Genomic DNA, 18,307 nt, shown 5'->3' with positions numbered 1-18,307 from the left:
GGCTGGAACCTGAAGAATAATTTGAGATGCAGCTCAGTGCTGTTTCTTCTCGTCATAAATGTATAACAAAATGCTTAAATTATAAATATTGTCAAAGTGAAAAAGGGTTTAGAACATTTTGATACAAATATATAAAGTATATATCCGTTTGCTCAATTATGTCTCATAAGTTGTTGCAGCAATATTTGGGTTGATACCATATGTTTCACACATTTGGTGCAATAATTTAAGAATTGATTCAGAAAAATATGATCAAAAACCTCTCCAAAATATCACATCAAGACACTAGGACCTCGAGGAACACCAAAGAAAAATCCATGCTTTGAATTGGTTTCAAAATCTTTTGAAATTGTGGAGATTTCTGCAAGGAGTGCATTTCTTGGAGAGCACTTTTGCTCTGTAAACTGCTGAGAAACCTCCTTATAGTCAACATATCTAGGAAAGCCAACAACAACCTCTGAATGCTCTAGGTCTCTAGTTTGTTGTTGTAAAGTTTATTGACGTTAATGTGAATATCCCAGAGGTCACAGCAGCTCATTTTATACACTGAGTCCAGGCTCACTGGAAAGCTGAGACTCTTGTTGATTCAAACAAGATTCTCAGCTTTCCAGTGATATCCGATTTATGCATCTCTAAAACTGTTTATGGACCCAAGTAAATGAATTAAGTTCTTTCAAATTAATTTAAAATTAAATTAATTTGAAAGAACTTAATTCATTTAGGTGTTACCAAATGAAACAATTCAATTACTTTGGTTCTTTTTTCAGTGTAGAAAAATAAGGTGAAAATAACATATTTATACTGAATAGTTTTATTTCCAAGACTGCATTGGGTTAGCATAAAGTGGGCTTGTCTGTAAAGGGAAGACTGATGGGTACCCATTGAACTAATTTTCATTCAGATATCTTGAGGTCCGAGGTCACAGGAAACTTTAAAAATGGCAGTTTTTCCTTTGCCAAAATATAGCCGAACTTTCTAGCCTAAATATGGAGCTTTATGACATGATTGGTACCAACAGATTATTTAGATCTTCTAGTTTTAAATGACTCCTAACCGTAACCCAGTAATGTCAGCCATATTTTAGGATAATTGTGATGTTACCTGTGGTGGCCAATCAGACTTCTGATGTAATGTTTTGTCTTTCAGTGTGGCAGTGGATTCAGAGTGCTTCAGGTACTTTTTATTTATAAATCATGAGTTATCTAGGCCAGTAGTTCTCAACCTTTTTGAGTCGTGAACCCCAATTTAACATGCATGTTGTCCGCGACCCACGCTCACTGAACAGAATCTCTCACTCACAGTTCAGATCACCCAAAAAAGAAACAAAATGACCAAAAAAAAGGAAACAAAATGACCAAAAAAGACACAAAATGACCAGAAAAGACAGAAAATGACCAAAAAAGACACAAAATGATCAAAAAAAGACACAAAATGACCTAAAAAAAGACACAAAGTGATCAAAAAAAGACAGAAAATGACCAGAAAAGACAGAAAATGACCAAAAAAGACACAAAATGACCTAAAAAAAAACACAAAATGACCCAAAAAGACACAAATGACAAAAAAAAAAAAACAAACACAAAATGACCCAAAAAAAAGACACAAAATGACCAGAAAAGACAGAAAATGACCAAAAAAGACACAAAATGACCTAAAAAGACAGAAAATGACCAAAAAAGACACAAATGACAAAAAAAAACACAAAATGACCCAAAAAAAGACACAAAATGACCAGAAAAGACAGAAAATGACCAAAAAAGACACAAAATGACCTAAAAAAAAACACAAAATGACCAAAAAAGACACAAATGACAAAAAAAAAACACAAAATGACCCAAAAAAAAGACACAAAATGACCAGAAAAGACAGAAAATGACCAAAAAAGACACAAAATGACCTAAAAAAAACCACAAAATGACCAAAAAAAGACACAAATGACAAAAAAAAAAAAAAAAAAAACACAAAATGACCCAAAAAAGACATTAAGTGAACACTTTAACACAGTGGAGACAGAGCTGACTTGGCGAACCCCATAAATCATCTCGCGACCCCAATTGAGAATCCCAAGGTTGAGAATAGCTGATCTAGGCAACAGAAAATAATAAATTCTACTGCTTACTACCAGTTAATACTAACAATATTCTGACTTGAATCCTAGTGTCTGTCCGGCTGGACGTCAGCACCAGCCACTCCTGGCTGGCGGTGTCCTCAGACCGCCTGCAGGTCCAGGAGGCAGCGATGCGCTCCGCTGATCTCTCAAACAGCAGCCAACGTTTTGCTGAGTGGCCCTGCGTGCTGGGTGACGCCACCATCACTGCAGGGAGACACTACTGGGAGGTGGAGGTGTCCCCTAATGGGAGCTGGAGAGTAGGCGTGATGTCAGAGTGTGCTCCCAGGAAACAAAAGCCCACCATGTCACCCAGAACAGGATTCTGGGTCCTGTGGAAGGGCTCCAGTCTGTGGGCCTGTACAGACGAGCCCACCAAGCTGCAGAAGGCGGCCGTGCCCCGACTGATCGGGGTGTATGTGGATGTCAGAGAGGGTCAGGTGTCTTTTTACGACGTGGATCGAAGGGTTCACATTTATACTTTCTCTGACACCTTCAGACACAGTCTCGTCCCTGTGTTTGGCTGCATGAGTGGACACTCTGTCCTTAAAATCATACCAGCACAGACGTCAGACAGAAAGATGTAAAAATGTTTCTCTGACCAGATGTTGGTCGTAGAATAAGAATATGGATCGATTCGCTACTTTAAAATGACGAGTAGCTTTTAATATAATGGATTCAAATTCTGACTTTGTCATTTATCACTGTATCTTTTCTTTATAACTGCACTTTCCAGTGTCTGCACTTTGTTACATTAAATAAAACAAGATGAATAAAACAGTGTTTGATAGCATTCCCTTTAACAGAACCTGCTTCACACTGACACACTTCCAAACACTCTCAGTGGTTTCCTCAGAAATACACATTTCTATATATTCTAATTCATTAATGCAGTACCCATTACATATGGCCATCTGTACTGTGTACCCATCCAGAGTAGGCTAATTGCTTGGACCCAGGGTGGCTAAGAAAAAAGGTTCCTTAATTAGCCTCCAAACGTGCTGCTTGCAGAATGTTTGAGGACCATCTGACCACACATATACACAAACAGACAGACAGACAGAGATGCCTTCCTTTATAGTTAGTTGACGCTGCAACAGTGCCACCTATTGGACAAATTTCACCACATTTTCATGTTCACTCATTCAGCTTACCAAAATGTGGTTCAAACATTCAGGAAAATATGACATTTTTTTGTAATGGACCTCCCCACAGCATTCAGCATTTTTTTAGGAGCAGCTCTCGCAAAAATCATCAAAACTCAGAAAAAGAACAATAACTAAGTAGTAGAGAAACAACTGATTTGGACATAGAATCGAGGTAAAATTTAATTTTGTTTCTGAGACTGATGATTCACAGGTACAGACCCAAACTGTAATAAAGTCAGCATCCTTTGTACCCTGCACACTGAGAGATACTTTGCTTTGTACTTACATAGTTAGATATACTTATTTCATAACATCCATCCAAGGCATTATCTTGGGTCATTAAGATTAAGATTAAGATTCCCTTTTATAGATTGGTATTATTTATTCGTAATATCATTTTTTTTGTTAGTGTTTCCCATTTTCATTTTGTGAATTTGTAATAATAATAATAATAATAATAATAATAATAATAATAATAATAATAACAATAGTAATGACAATAATATATATTCAAACTTTTGATACTCATATTTTATCCTATTTATCATGTCCCTTGACTTTTGTATTGTTTTTTTTTTTTTTTCCTTTACAAGTATTTATTTATACAGCAACCTATGCCCTTTTTTTATTTATTTTTTATTATTATTAACGAAGAAACAAAGAAAAGAACAGTGGATTACTTATTAGGAGCCACAATATGGAAACAAAACGCTAAAACACAATTCTAGACAACAAAGACTCAGGAACATACAAAGAATAATATAAAGGATAACCACAACAACAAAAAATGAAAACAACGATACACCAGTACAAAGCCACACGGCGAAAACAGACAGACAACCCAAAAAAAAAAAAAAAAATTTTTGTATTGTTTTGATTGTAATGCGCCTAAACACCAAGATAATATCCTTGTATGTTCAAAACTGGATGGGTTTGTTTTTTTTACCGGCGGAACCTTTGTATTGTCATGCGAACTGGCGGGGCGCTTTATCTGTTGCACATCGAACGGCAACGTCACGTCTGAAGTCCACAATGGCGGAAGAAACAGTTTTAAATGAAGGGTCATCCTTCATGGATCCCTTTAAAGGCCTTCTGTTGACATATTTTATGCCAGAAACATGTTACGACGAGTTCTTTCTCAATTTCAACTTCCTGCACGGTGAGTGGCTGTTTAGTTGAACACCGGAAGCTCAGAGACCGTAAAGATACTTGGAGATGTAGACATGTATTGCTCAACACGTGACGTCACACTGCAAATAAACCAGCTGTATTTATTATGCTGCGCTCATTCAACAACACTAAACTGCCTCTGCTGTCGTTAAACGCAACACTTTAAATGCTCCGAGTTCATTTTAAATGTCATGTAAATTAATTTAACCCGCATACAGTTAAATCTAATCACTCAGTTTCGGAGCAATTAGCGTCAGCAACCTGTCGCCTACAAAATAACTTCATAAACTTTATGTTTGAACATTTATGTCTGTATGGAGACTCCAGTCAGAGCTTAAATTTTAATTTTAGTGAGTGTCGAACATGTAAAAAAAAAAAAAAAAAAGCAAAATGGGCATACTGAAAATAATAATACACAAAATAGAAAGCATAACGCAATACAAGATTGTTTTGCTTGTTTTTTCTACACGTTTACATATCTGAAAAGGAGTGGAAATGAAGTACACATTGATAATTAATTTTCAGGCTACTTTATAGCTAACCCTCATAAATTATTATTTTCATAAACCTATCCAAATATATGGTTTAAATTACAAATTATCTTTGTTCTACAAGAAGTACATTTATTACTAATATTTCAATATCCTATATATCATGTAATTATTACCTTATTTAATTACTATAAATATATAATAAACTCATTGACATACTAAACTATCAAAAATATAAATAACTGATATATTTAACGTTTTAAAATCTCTAATTTTATGTTCATGTTCAACATACAAATACAATTTGAAGTACCATATTATAATTCTAAATACATTATATAATATGTGGCATACCATATATCCCTCCATCCATTACCCTTAACAGCTTATCCGAACTCAGATTGCACGTCGTGCTGGAGCCGTTCAAAACTGAGATTGGGCACACCCTGGACAAGTCAATAGACTATCACAGGCTCTCATTCACTCCTACGGGCAATTTAGACTCACCAATTGAGACGAGTGCTAACCACTGCACCGCCGTAGCCCCATACCATATATGATGATACATATTTCGGTAATGCTTTATATTAAGGTCCTTGTAATAACCATTAATTAACAAGTAATAAGGCCCTTGTAAGTCCTTACAAGATGCTTATTAACATTATTGTGTGTTAATAAGCTTATATAAGTGTTAATAATGGCATTACAAACACCCATGACCCACCCATTATGTCTTTGCCATGCCTTTATTAATCTTATTTTGTTTGCGTATTGATATTAAAATATACTTTATTGCTCATCTATTATAAGTTAACTATGCTTTTTGCAACTACCGGCTCTAAAGCGAGAACAATGCCTTATTACTTGTTAATTGATGGTTATTAAGGACCTTATTATAAAGCGTTATCCATATTTCTATAAATATAATTATATGTACACCCAAATACCAAAATGCACATACTTCCAAATTTGCACTGTTATTTGCAACAACAACAAAATAATTAAAATAAAGCATGGCACCCAGCACTGATTAGGCTGCATCTATTCACAGTGAAGAAAAGAGACATGTTGAAAGAACAGTCATAATGTAACACATATTAAACATATAATATGGAGTGTATTATAGTAGAAACAAAATCACTGAAGAGAGAGATCAGATATTTTTCTGTTTGCTCGGTTTTGTCCTGTATGAACAACATCAACTCTTTTGAAAGTGCTCAACATATTCCCACACACGCTGTCCTGCTGCCACAAATACTTACTAGAGCGCTTAATGTGTATTAATCCGCCATTGAAAATAGTCCCCAAGAAATGCACTTTTTCACTGTTTGCGTAGTGTTTGTTTAAAACTAATCTTGTTTTTAATCTTGTTTTAATTTCTTCCAGTACCATGTCTGAAGGTTGTACTGAGCAAAGGCCTGGGGATCGGCATCATCCTCGGATCAGTGATGGGTAAGACACCTCAACCCAACTTTGCTTTAAAGCTGTCCTCAGTGGGGCGTTCCTGGTAGAGCGCATACCATAGAGGCCCAGTCCTCGTAAGCGGGCGGCCCGGGTTCGAATCCAGCTTGGAACCCTTTCCCCGCATGTCTTCCCCTCTGTCTCCTCCTTTCACTCTCAATATCTATTCTCTCAATAAAGCTACAAAATGCCAAAAAAATATCTTAAACAAAAAAAAAAAAAAGCTGTCCTATGTAAGGACACCTGTACACAGGGGATGCACATTTTTGGGGGGTGCTACCCACACGTTTAGCCCCGTTGCTCATTCCATGAATGCACGATCCTTACAAGCTGTACCTCGTTGTAAAGGTGACTAATCAGGCTTTCCAACAATATACAATTCATCACCAGTTGGTATTATTAAAAGGGCAGTTTTTATTCATCATTGATTTATTCGTATAACAAATGCCTGCCACGGCCACTAGGGGGCGCTTTTGAGGTGGCCCAATATCCAGATTTGTTTGAAACATATTCACCAACACATCTACCAAATTTCATGCTTTTATCACAAAATGAACGATTGTTCAGCTAATCCGCCCCACTACTGGGGATGCTTAGTGCATTCGTCGTTTAACCCTTTGAACCACATAACCAAAAATACATGTATGTATTTTAACTTGTTGTACAGTGCAAACATCATTATCTGTTTTTTTAGAAAATAAAAATACATTTAAAAATATATATATATAAAATAAATAAATAAATACTATTTTCTGAATATTTTCCCTGTTCACAGTGAAGCTGCCTCAGATCTTCAAGCTGATGGGAGCAAAGAGCGCTGAGGGGCTGAGCTTCCAGACTGTGCTGCTGGAGCTGCTGGCCATCACAGGAACAATGGCCTACAGTATCGTCAACAAGTTCCCCTTCAGGTTGGACCACATTCAAAGTGCACATATATATATGGAGCACTCTCACTGTATCACAGAACTGCATGTTGATTTAGACCAGGGGTGTCAAACTTTGGCCCGCAGTGTAATTTTATTTGGCCCACGAGGCAATACCAAATTATTATATTATTATTGTACTGTAAAAGCTGACCCGCCGGTATTATACGGCGCATTTACCGCTAATACTACAAATCCCACAATGCCCTGCTGTTGTTTTGGTGCGTAGATCAGGACAGGACCCAGAAACGCTCCTCTGTGACAGTCGTCATAGCAACCTCAAGCTAGAGCTGTCTCCGAGCTACCCCTTCCCAAAAATGGCGAAAAGAAAGGCAGAATTTATTAACCTGTTGAAAAAGTTTATTTGGATATTTAAATCAGAACGATGCAAATAGAAAAGAGGCATACGATTTTTATTAAATAAATTAATGACATTGATGTGTTTTTTATTTGAAATTTGATTTTGCATGTCTGCACCATTTAGTTATATATTGTATGTTTATAAGCGTTGCTGGTTCCATATTTAATGTTAAAGCAAAACATGTTTGGTATATTAAAAGGTTTATTTGTTCAATGTTGGCCCGCGATTTTATTCAAGTTTAAAATTTTGGCCCATTGTGTATTTGAGTTTGACACCCCTGATTTAGACCAAGCGGTCACTTTCCGTGTCATGTGTTGAGTAACAGAGTGTGGTGAATGTTTCCTCAGTGCCTGGGGCGAGGCTCTGTTCCTCATGCTGCAGACTGTCGCCATCGGCTTCCTCATTCAGCACTACGGAGGAAGAAGTGGCAGAGGTACGACAGCACGCACGCTCAGCAGTCACTCACGGTCACAATCAGATGTTCATATTTAAAGGAGACATATAATGCTCATTTTCAGGTTCATTCCTAGCCTGGGTATACCCAGACTGCCTTGCGCGCTCGAATTTCATTTCGAACCTCCAGGCAGTCTGGAAACCAGAGAGGTTTCTTAGCCCTGTTTTCAGGATCCAATCACAGAGCGGGGAGGGACGGCAAGACGATGACGCGTATTACCCGGCAGACGGAAGCTTGTAGTTTTCTTACAGATCCAACATGGCTGCTGCAGATGCGAAACTCTCTTTAGCTGTAGACGGTGTTTTAATTAGTTTAAAGCGAAAGTTGAAAGGCGAAAGGTTTCTCGGCAGCTCCGTTGTCCCCCGGCTCGTAGCGAGATCACCGGTAGCGGGGCTATTAGCTATTAGCCCCGCTACCGTAACGCCGGCGATCTGGCTATGAGCCGGGGGACAGCGGAGCCCCCAGAGACCCGCAGCAGCTTGTTAATTGCCCATAAAATCAGTGGATGTGTGTGGCTGAATGACATGAGGGGGAATAAAGCGTGAAAATAAATAATCTTGCAGAAAGCGAGAACTGGAGAAGCAAAGCAGCAAGCAACACTCTCTCACAGACACACACACAACAAACATCCATTTCTGTTGCTCTACTACGTCATCTGGTATAACTGATCTGATTGGCTAAGAGCTACCTACAGACGCTTTGATAGACATTCTAAGCGCCCAATAAACGGCTCCGGAGGATCGTAAACCACACCTCCTCTACGGAGAAATGAACGGCTGGTTCCCAGACTAATCTCATTTGTGATTAGTCTGGTGTTAGCCAGGCTAGTTCATACCTGTATTTTTTTAGTTTCTTCCAGAGCAAGAGCAAGAACTTTCATAATGCACTTTTAACGGATGTTGGACCATTATTCACCCTCTTTCTGAGACGCTCTGTTTTAATGCCCGGCAGCCCTACAGCCCGGTCTGCTCTCATTGGTCAGAAATCTGCATCTTCTGCATCAAATCAGATTTTAAAGCATTATTTTGAAATGTTGCAATAAAGAAAATGCAAATTTGGGATGTTTCCATCAACTGGTTTAGAGCGAATAAACAAAACTGCATTAACGTACATTAGCCAGAAGATGGCAGTTGGACAGTGAAGCTTCATGAAGCAGTTGCTTTATTTTTTGACCCCACTAGATGGCGGTCTTGGCTTCAAATAAGCTTCAGCAATGATAATTGAATGTGTTTTCAACCCTTTGTTAAACAAACAGCACCATCTCTTGGGCTCTGTAAATAAAGCAAATGCTTCACGAAGCTTCGCTGTCCCAACACTACTAATCCGTCAGTAAACAGTAGAAGAAGAGATTGAGCAAGAGAGAAAAAATAATTTAAAATATAGGTTGCTGATCAGGCAATTTTGGCCATGAAAGAAAATATGTCAGAGCAGAAACAGCTGATCACTCATGTGAGTTGAATGTTCGATACATCAGAACTTATTCTTAGCGTTCCCATCTCCCATTTAGCACATTAACTTATATAATAATAATACAAAAACCACCTCAAGCGAGCGTAAAAACTTTTATGAGCATTTTTTATGGGCAAGTAAGAATTTTGGTGCTTCGATCAAGCTTTTCTCATGAGAATCTTCAAAATGCGCAGACCTCCAGTAGTCAGCCAAAAATATTTTTGAATAAAAAAATCAAAAATCGTCATAATAAATAAAGTTTTTGTTCCTTGACTATAATATAATCTAGGCTGTATTAGGGCTATAACGATTATTCTTCACGGTATTACGAAATACTTAAAAAGATATAGAAAAAAAAATTTTTTAGTCTGTATGAATAAATAAAAATCTAAAATGAAGTGCAAATCTCAACAGTTGCCAAATACAAAAAACGTTTACTCTTGACTCTTGAGTATGAGCAAATAATAAAAAATAACCATTTAGGGGTTTCGGGGGCATATTTTAATGACATTTTGTAAAGGAGAATAAAGGTTATTGTATGTTTTGTTTAAGGCATCTTATTTTGACAGTCTTCTTGTAAGTTCTGTGGTGGATTCTGTTAACACACCGTGCTCTTATTTTGAAAGCTGCATGTGTCTAGCGACAGAGAGTAAGTAGCTTTTGGTGATTAACCCATTGAAGCCTGGAAAGCGGATACGTCGTTTTGTAGTATTTGTATAAGCTCTCAAATACTTTTTGAATTTAATTTCTATCTGCTACAGAGGCTGAAAAATCTATTATTTAGTAGGAAGAGTTGACACTTCTTTTGAATTTCCAGAAAAACTTCAGGTTTTAGGGGCTTATTTTAAAATCGCCCAGAGGTTTTACAGGCAGTTTTAGGCGTCAATGGGTTAAAACAACTTTAATTGTTAGCCTTACGCCACTACATCAAGAAGTAGGAATGTTGCCAATATCATGATAAGCATTTTTGTTTAACCATAAAAAAAATATACCGATATTATCGTGAGCGATACGATATGGCCCAGCCCTATGCTGTATGGCTCTTTACATTGGGAAATAAAGGCTGGATCAGTCTAAAGGAATGTAGGAGATACAGGAGAGTCAGCATCAAGGGGCTGTTCTATGTTGCACTTTACTGCATAACCAGTTTCCTTCAGGGACAAATAAAGTTGAGTAGAAACCTTTTTGCCGCTGGCCTCAGATCAGCACCAGTGTTTGTCTCCCGTCTGCCAGGTGTCCTGTTTCTGGTCGTGTACTTTGCCCTGCTGGTCCTCGTGCTGTCTCCTCTCACTCCCATCTCAGTGGTCACCTACATGCAGGCCTCCAACATGCCAGCTATCATCATCGGCAGGGTAGGCAAACACCACACAAGACGAATACATTTCTAGTTCTACTTATAAGGCTTGTATTTTTCTTTTCATATTCAATTTCAGTGAAAAGTAGTGATGGGATGATGATACCTCAAGGAGTGTGTTGACCATAGACTGTATATAAATAATGGACGTAGTCACCGTGACGTCACCCGTTGGTTTGTGGACTGCCCGTTGGAAGCCTCGAGTTCAGCGTTACACTCGTCGCCATCTTGCGTCGCCATCTTGTTTCCGATACACGGAGCAGACCATATTTGGACTGTGGAGTAGCGCGAGGGATCTGACAACATTGACTACAGCCTCTCTACACCTCAACCTGACTGAGAGAAGTCGCTGCTAATTCATGTTAGCATTGTTAGTTTTGGCTAGCAAAAAAACAAAAACAAAATGTATCTTTCTTACCTCAGAAAACTGAGCAGCGACTCCTTGGAGTGTCTGTTAGTCCAACCAAACACTGAACAAGACATTTTACTGAACAAAACATTCAAATAAACTGTCATTAAGTGAAAATATAGTGTGAAAGGGTCAAAGTTATGAGACCAAACCGCTAAACGTCCTGTTTTCTATCTATATAACGTTATATATAACTTTATTGACACGTTGCCGTGGATACGCTCTGCTTCTCTCCTGGTGACGGCTCGCCTTGTCAGTGACCTGTCAATCAAAGCTAGAAACGCCCCAAATCATATGATTCTTTATCTTCTATTTTCTTCTAAATGGGGCCATTATTAGAACTATTGACATCAAATTGTCTTGAAGAAGATTTTTTACTAGCGATTGAGACCATAATGTTGTCCCTGAAAATTTTTTCTGAGGTAATAAATCAAGTGAGAAGTTTTCAAATTTAGCACTGAAATGAATGGGCAGATTTCTTTTGCAGCCAAACTTAGCACCCCCTACTGGAATTTTCGGTGAATTGCAGGCTTAATGCACTTCCTGGTGTCCTCCATGCTCAGGCACGGAGATTGCCGCCTGGTGTTGACACACTACACAAACTGTGTCAGCACTGTATTGAAACTGTGTTGGTCACTCAATAGTGACCCCTGCAGTAGTTATAAAATCATTGCAGGTAAACAAAATGAAAATGAGATGGAAAAGCTAACACGCTGCAAACCCAACATCAGCCTGTGAAATATTTAATCGCCAGTCCTTTACTTAAAATATGATCTCATCATTGTATAATTTCATTTGCTGAGTTCAATTTGTTTGCTGAGTTAAGTTGTTCATGAGAAGAGTTTAAAATTTGCTTAAAACCTTGTTTGTGTAAATGCTAAACTGAGTTGGTATGTAAAATATAACGAGTTAAATTATTTCAGACTGGGCATGTCGATACAGTTTGTTCCCTTATAAACACACTTTGGCGCAGCACTTCGAAACGACACACTACCTGTATCGGTCACATGATTTATTTTTTTTAAAGCGATATACGCACCAATACGGGGTTTCACTCTTGTGTGCTCGGCACAGTGCTGACGCACCAGTGTTGTTTGTCCCATCACTAGTGAAAAGGGTGAATATTTTTATGATGATCTTAAATTGTTTACTGTTTCTTAATCTGCTTGTCAGTGCATTGTTCTTGTGTTTAAACTTTTTTCTTTGAGAATGTATGATCTATATTCATGATGTTGAGACGTTTTCATCAGTATATCCAGTAATCTAAACTCCTCAAAATAGGTTTGGAAACGTTATTTCAGTCAATTATTTCTCCACTTTAATAATGCTAGCTGGTGTTGTATACCAACTAGCATACTATCCACCAAGGTTATAATAGTTTTGGATTTTCATTAGTTTTAATTTTGCTGTGAATTTTAGTTTTCAAATTCAGTTAGTTTCAATTAGTTTTTAGAGTGAGTTTGCTAGGTTTTTTTTTGTTTTGAAAATGCTTTTAATTAGTTTTAGTTTTTTGTAATGGAGTATTTGTTGGATGCGAAATTCAAAAAGGTCACGATAAATTTTGACTTTATTTCCTTTGCCTTATCCATCTCAGCCCCAATAAGGTTATTAACTCTCGCAGCTCCGGGTGTTTTGAATTATGGTTCGAGTGAAGTTCTGAACTTTTTTTGAAGGCAATCGACTCACATAGTCCTGTAGACATCCCAGTCTCAATAAATATATTTACCAATGTGTTCCTGCATGTTCACTAACCAGCAGCTGTTTGGTCAGAGCTAAATAAACACATTTCATATCAGCCACAAAAAGGATTATGTATGAAAAAAGTTGACAAAGACGAAAACGAAGGACATATTCACTGTAATTTTAGTTTCTTTTAATCAGTTTTGTAACCACACAATACAGTTTCAGTTGGTTGTCGTTTTTTTAAATTTCAGTTAAGGAAAATGTTTTTTACAATTCTCGTTTTCGTTATTTCGTTAACTATAATAATCTTGCTACTCACTACCCACATGTTTCCACGAATGCACGATTCCTACAAGTTGTACCTCATCGTTAAAATGACTAACAAGGCTATCCAAGGATGTAAAATACACTACCAATTGGTTTTATTAAAAGGGGAGAAATAATTGACGCAAATAAGGCTCACTGGATATTTTGTCTTTTTTGGAACATTCTCTCTAAACTCTAGAGTTGGTTGTTAGATTAGCAGTTTGTGAAGAGCAGCTTGTCTTCACCAAGGCTACATGACTAAATGCATTGAGTTGCTGCCCTGTGATTGGCTAATGAGATATCTGCATCCACTACCAATTGGTTTTATTAAAGGAACACTCCACCGTTTTTTCATATTAAAACATGTTATTCGGGTAAGTAAGACGAGTTGATACAGACCTCTTGCGTCTCAATGCGTGCACTCAATCGCCCTGGCGCGCGGAGCTACTTGGCTAGCACTTAGCTTAGCCCAGTTCGACCAAGTATGGCGACACAAAATAAAACGTGGCGCTTTTCGAAGCGGATAAAAAGGATAACTATAATGTATGGCGGAATAGCACTTGGGAGCACTTCGACTCGGCGCAGTAATATCATCACTCCTGACGGAAGTGAGAGGGAGCGGAAGTGATGATATTACTGCGTTACTTATCCTTTTTATCCGCTTAGAAAAGCGCCACGTTTTATTTTGTGTCGCCATACTTGGTCGTTTAACTACTCGTGTAGCTGTATTTAAATAGGGAAAACGTGGAGGAGTTTGGTCGCTTCTAACTGTCCATCTGTTTGGATCCTAATGAATGAACTGGGCTAAGCTAAGTGCTAGCCAAGTAGCTCCGCGCGCCAGGGCGATTGAGTGCACGCATTGAGACGCAAGAGGTCTGTATCAACTCGTCTTACTTACCCGAATAACATGTTTTAATATGAAAAAACGGTGGAGTGTTCCTTTAAAAGGGGAGAAATAATTGACCGAAATAAGGTTTCCAAACTTTTTTTGACGAGTTTAGTTATTTGTGTTATATGATTCATGTTGCAAATTCACCAAAATATGAATAAATATACACAAATAGAAAGAAAGTGATGCACATGTGCGAACACACACAACACAGGAGCCACTAACAGTGTGTGTGTGTTTTGTCTCAGCTGATCCAGGCAGCCGCTAACTTCCGTAACGGACACACCGGCCAGCTGTCTGCTGTCTCCGTCTTCCTGCTGTTTGCTGGATCCCTCGCCCGCATCTTCACCTCACTACAGGTCAGAGGACCATCATATGACCCACTGAATAATGTACAGTTGAAACCAGAAGTTTACATACATAGAATAGAATAGGTCTTTATTTGTCATTGTCACATGTACAACGAAATTCAAAGTGCTCTCCAGTAAGTGCAACATTTAAGAGTCTCTAAAAACATAAATATAAAAGAAAAATATGTCAAAATTGACCACTCCATATCTCCTCTGTGTACCAAGTGCAACTTAGAAATGGGGACGTATTTCCATTACTTTTGGGAATGTAAACTAATCTCCAGATTTTGGTCACTTATTTCAAAGGTGGTCAGTGGGATATTTAAAATACAAATTAAGAAAGACCCCGGGGTTTTCCTCCTAGGCCTTCCCTCTAGGGACTTACATCTCACTGTGTCACATCATAAGCTCCTTGATAAACTCCTTCTCGTTGCTCGAAAGTGTATATTAAAAAATTGGATCAAAAGCCTTCCACCTAGTGTCACCCTTTGGTACAGGGAGATCTTTGATATCCTCCCTCATGAAAGATTACAAGCTGCTGTAAAGGGAAAGGACGAATTCTTTTTAATTGTTTGGACACCCTTTCTTGATTATATACCTGCAGATCTAAAAAATCTGCTGTTGATGGGTAGACGGTTTTCTGACTGGCGATCATGAGTGCCTATTGCGGACTGGAGACAAACTAGAACTGTATTTATTTATTTATTTTTTGCCTAACTTTGTATAGCATGTGCTGTCTGTCGGGATGGGGTGGGGGTGGGGGGGTGGGCTTCTGTTTCTATGTTTTGTATTGTTAATGTGTTTAAAAACAATAAAGTGTGTTTAAAAAAAATATGTACAATTCAAAATACCCAGTTTAGACAAACACATAAACACACCCAGACATGCATAGTCGCACAGGAAAAAAACAACAACAAACAAACAGCATGAACACAGTCGAGACAAACAACAGTACAGAACATATCTCAAGTGTGTTGAGCCATCAATGTGAATGCAGTGCAATATTATGGTTGTTTTCCAGTATTGAGGGTGGTTATTGCATTTGGATAAAAGCTGTGTTTGAGTCTGTTAGTCCTTGTGTTGAGTGATCTGTACCTTCTCAAATTATTACAAATTATTATTATACACTATATAATAAGACACATATGCTTTTATTCTCACTGTCTGACATGAAATCAGACTCTAATGAAGCTTCCAAAGACATGACAGCATCATCTGGGCTTTCCCAAATAGTTTCAAGGCATTATAATGTTAGTGTATGTAAACTTCTGACTTTGAAGAAAGTAATAAAAAAAAATTGTCTAAAAACATCCTTCTCTCATTATTCTGGCATTTAGCAAATAGAAATAATTTTGGTAATCCTAACGGACCTAAAACAGGAAAAGTGATTGTCTGATTTCATGTCAGACAGTGAGAAAAAAAGCATATGTGTCTTTTTATATAGTGCAGGGGTGTCAAACTCAAATACACAATGGGCCAAAATGTAAAACTTGAATAAAATCGCGGGCCAACATTGAACAAATAAACCTTTTATTATATACAAATCAATTTATACCATCAATGTCATTAATTTATTAAATAAAAATTAAATAAAAATCGTAATGCCTCTTTTCTATTTGCATCCTTCTGATTTAAATATCAAAATAAACTTTTTCAACAGGTTAACAGGTTTCAACAGGCTTCTTCTTTCCCTGGGCTGTCAGAACTCTTAACACCCAGAACTCTCAACACCCACACAGGATAAATTAATTAAAAAGTGCAATAAAACGGACATGTGCAATACAATTGATATGTGCAAAACACCCAATTTACCTCATGTATGAATTATAGCATTTTAAGTAGCCATTTATTTATTTTTATACTTATTTATTACATCACATGTCCTTGTTCTTGTTTTTGTCCTTGTTTAGCTCGGTATTTTTTAAATGTTTTTACTCATGTTGTTTTGTGTTATGATTGTCATAACTATGCACCTTATGCAGTGGCACTTTCAATTTCGTTGTATAGTGAACTATATAATGACAATAAAGACTATTTGATTTGATTTTGATTTGATTTGATAATACATTTAAAAATAAAATAACAATAATAAATCTAGTATTAGCGGTAAATGCGCCGTATAATACCGGCGGGTCAGCTTTTATAGTACAAGAATAATATAATAATTTGATATTGGCTCGCGGGCCAAATAAAATTACACTGCGGGCCAAATTTTAGAGTTTGACACCCCTGATATAGTGTATGTAAACTTCTGGTTTCAACTGTATTTGTGTTCACCTCACACAAGTATATCATTTTTTATCCATATTGTCTCACACAGGAAACTGGAGACTCGCTGATGGCCCTCACCTACGTCATATCCTCCGCCTGTAACGGCGTCATCGCTATGCAGGTCCTCTACTACTGGAACTGCTCCCCAGAAGGCAAGAAGAAGAAGAAAAAGAAGAGCGAGTAGGCGAAGGACAGTCGCTAGACTTCAATCACAGAGCAACGCTTCTCTTTCCAAATCCAAACCTTCGACATTCTCAAAGAGGTGTCTTCAAAACTTGAACTAATTGACACATGAAATGCATGCACAGAGCCGCTGGGACGCGTGGGACGCCCAATCTGCTGAATCTGCTGGACAAACACTTTGAAATAAGGACGTGAACACAACATGCCGAGCAGATCTTCCACGTCTTTCCATGGTTTTGTTGGTGATGTTAAGCTGTGAGCAGGACTGCTGTGCTGTTATTACATTCCTCCTGGCCCTCATTCCCTCAGGCTGTGTTCACACTGCTGCGTTAAAACGGTTCATTTCTACCTTCCAGGGCCTCCGATTACCATTCTGACCATCCAGATTATTTAATAATCATCTGAAACAGTGTTGAACTCGGACGCATGTAAAGAATGATTTGTTTTTTTATCATTTCACGTATTCAGAATTCCACGTTAGCTGCTGTAATTCTAAGATCTACAGTCATGGAAAAAAGTATAGACCACCCTTTTTCTTCAATTTCTTGTCTATTTTAATGCCTGGTACAGCTAAAGGTACATTGGTTTGGACAAATATAATGATGACTTAAAAAATAACTCATAAGAGCCATTTTCCATGGTTCTCTTGATAAAGATTTTGGTTATTATCAAGAAAAACATGGAAAATGTCTAGATATCAGCTCTTAAACTCACTAAATAAACTATGAGCTATTTTGTTGGCATTAAAATGAACAAGAAATTGAAGAAAACAATAGGTGGTCTAATATTTTTTCCATGACTGTATTCTATGGTCCAAATTAGAGGTGACACTATGCTGTGACATTTGCACTGATTGAAAATGTAATAAAACCCAATATTTACTTGATCAGTAATGTAATTAATTGTCTTGACTGATATCGTCAGAAAAAAATTCACCTACAATGTACTACCCTTCAGATGGGCCCTTTTTTTCTTTCAAAACTGCTAACGCAATAAATTCAGAATTTATTTCCTTTGTTTGGAAATATCCAAATATACAAGTATTATTTGTCTTATTATTGTCTTTTTAGCCTACTGAAAACAACAACATTTGACTGATTTCATGTTCGGTAATGTTAACTCCAGAATGTAAAGAGAAAGAAGACATTTACATAGACAATAGATGTTGGAATCAGGCAAAGATGCATTCAACAACCCATGACAATTGCTCGTTGTGTGAAGATCGTCCATTAGACCAGAGTAGATTGTATCATCACAAGATGATTGGGAACATTATGTGAGTGATAAAGTCGATTCAA

At 37.5% G+C, this 18,307-nt stretch overlaps 2 protein-coding genes across 2 annotated transcripts in view; both read left to right on the top strand.

Moving 5' to 3' along the window:
- LOC131989250 (E3 ubiquitin-protein ligase TRIM39-like) overlaps nt 1-2,955 on the top strand; it is a 9,031-nt gene extending 6,076 nt beyond the window's left edge. The window contains exons 10-11 of the mRNA XM_059354440.1: nt 1,147-1,173; nt 2,159-2,955. Of these exons, the coding sequence (XP_059210423.1) occupies nt 1,147-1,173; nt 2,159-2,694 (563 nt within the window). The 3' untranslated portion in view covers nt 2,695-2,955. The remainder of the gene's footprint in view (nt 1-1,146; nt 1,174-2,158) is intronic.
- A 1,300-nt stretch (nt 2,956-4,255) lies between these two features.
- Nucleotides 4,256-17,416, top strand: mpdu1b (mannose-P-dolichol utilization defect 1b). The gene is made up of 7 exons (XM_059354621.1): nt 4,256-4,414; nt 6,303-6,368; nt 7,153-7,285; nt 8,009-8,094; nt 10,798-10,916; nt 14,454-14,564; nt 16,876-17,416. Exons 1-7 carry the CDS (start codon nt 4,288-4,290, stop codon nt 17,008-17,010), a joined length of 777 nt encoding a protein of 258 aa, XP_059210604.1. The 5' UTR covers nt 4,256-4,287; the 3' UTR covers nt 17,011-17,416.
- Nucleotides 17,417-18,307: the final 891 nt, after the last annotated feature.

This window comes from Centropristis striata, chromosome 17 (assembly GCF_030273125.1).
Source record: "Centropristis striata isolate RG_2023a ecotype Rhode Island chromosome 17, C.striata_1.0, whole genome shotgun sequence".
NCBI lineage: Eukaryota > Metazoa > Chordata > Actinopteri > Perciformes > Serranidae > Centropristis > Centropristis striata.
This window is presented reverse-complemented; position numbering and strand designations above follow the sequence as displayed.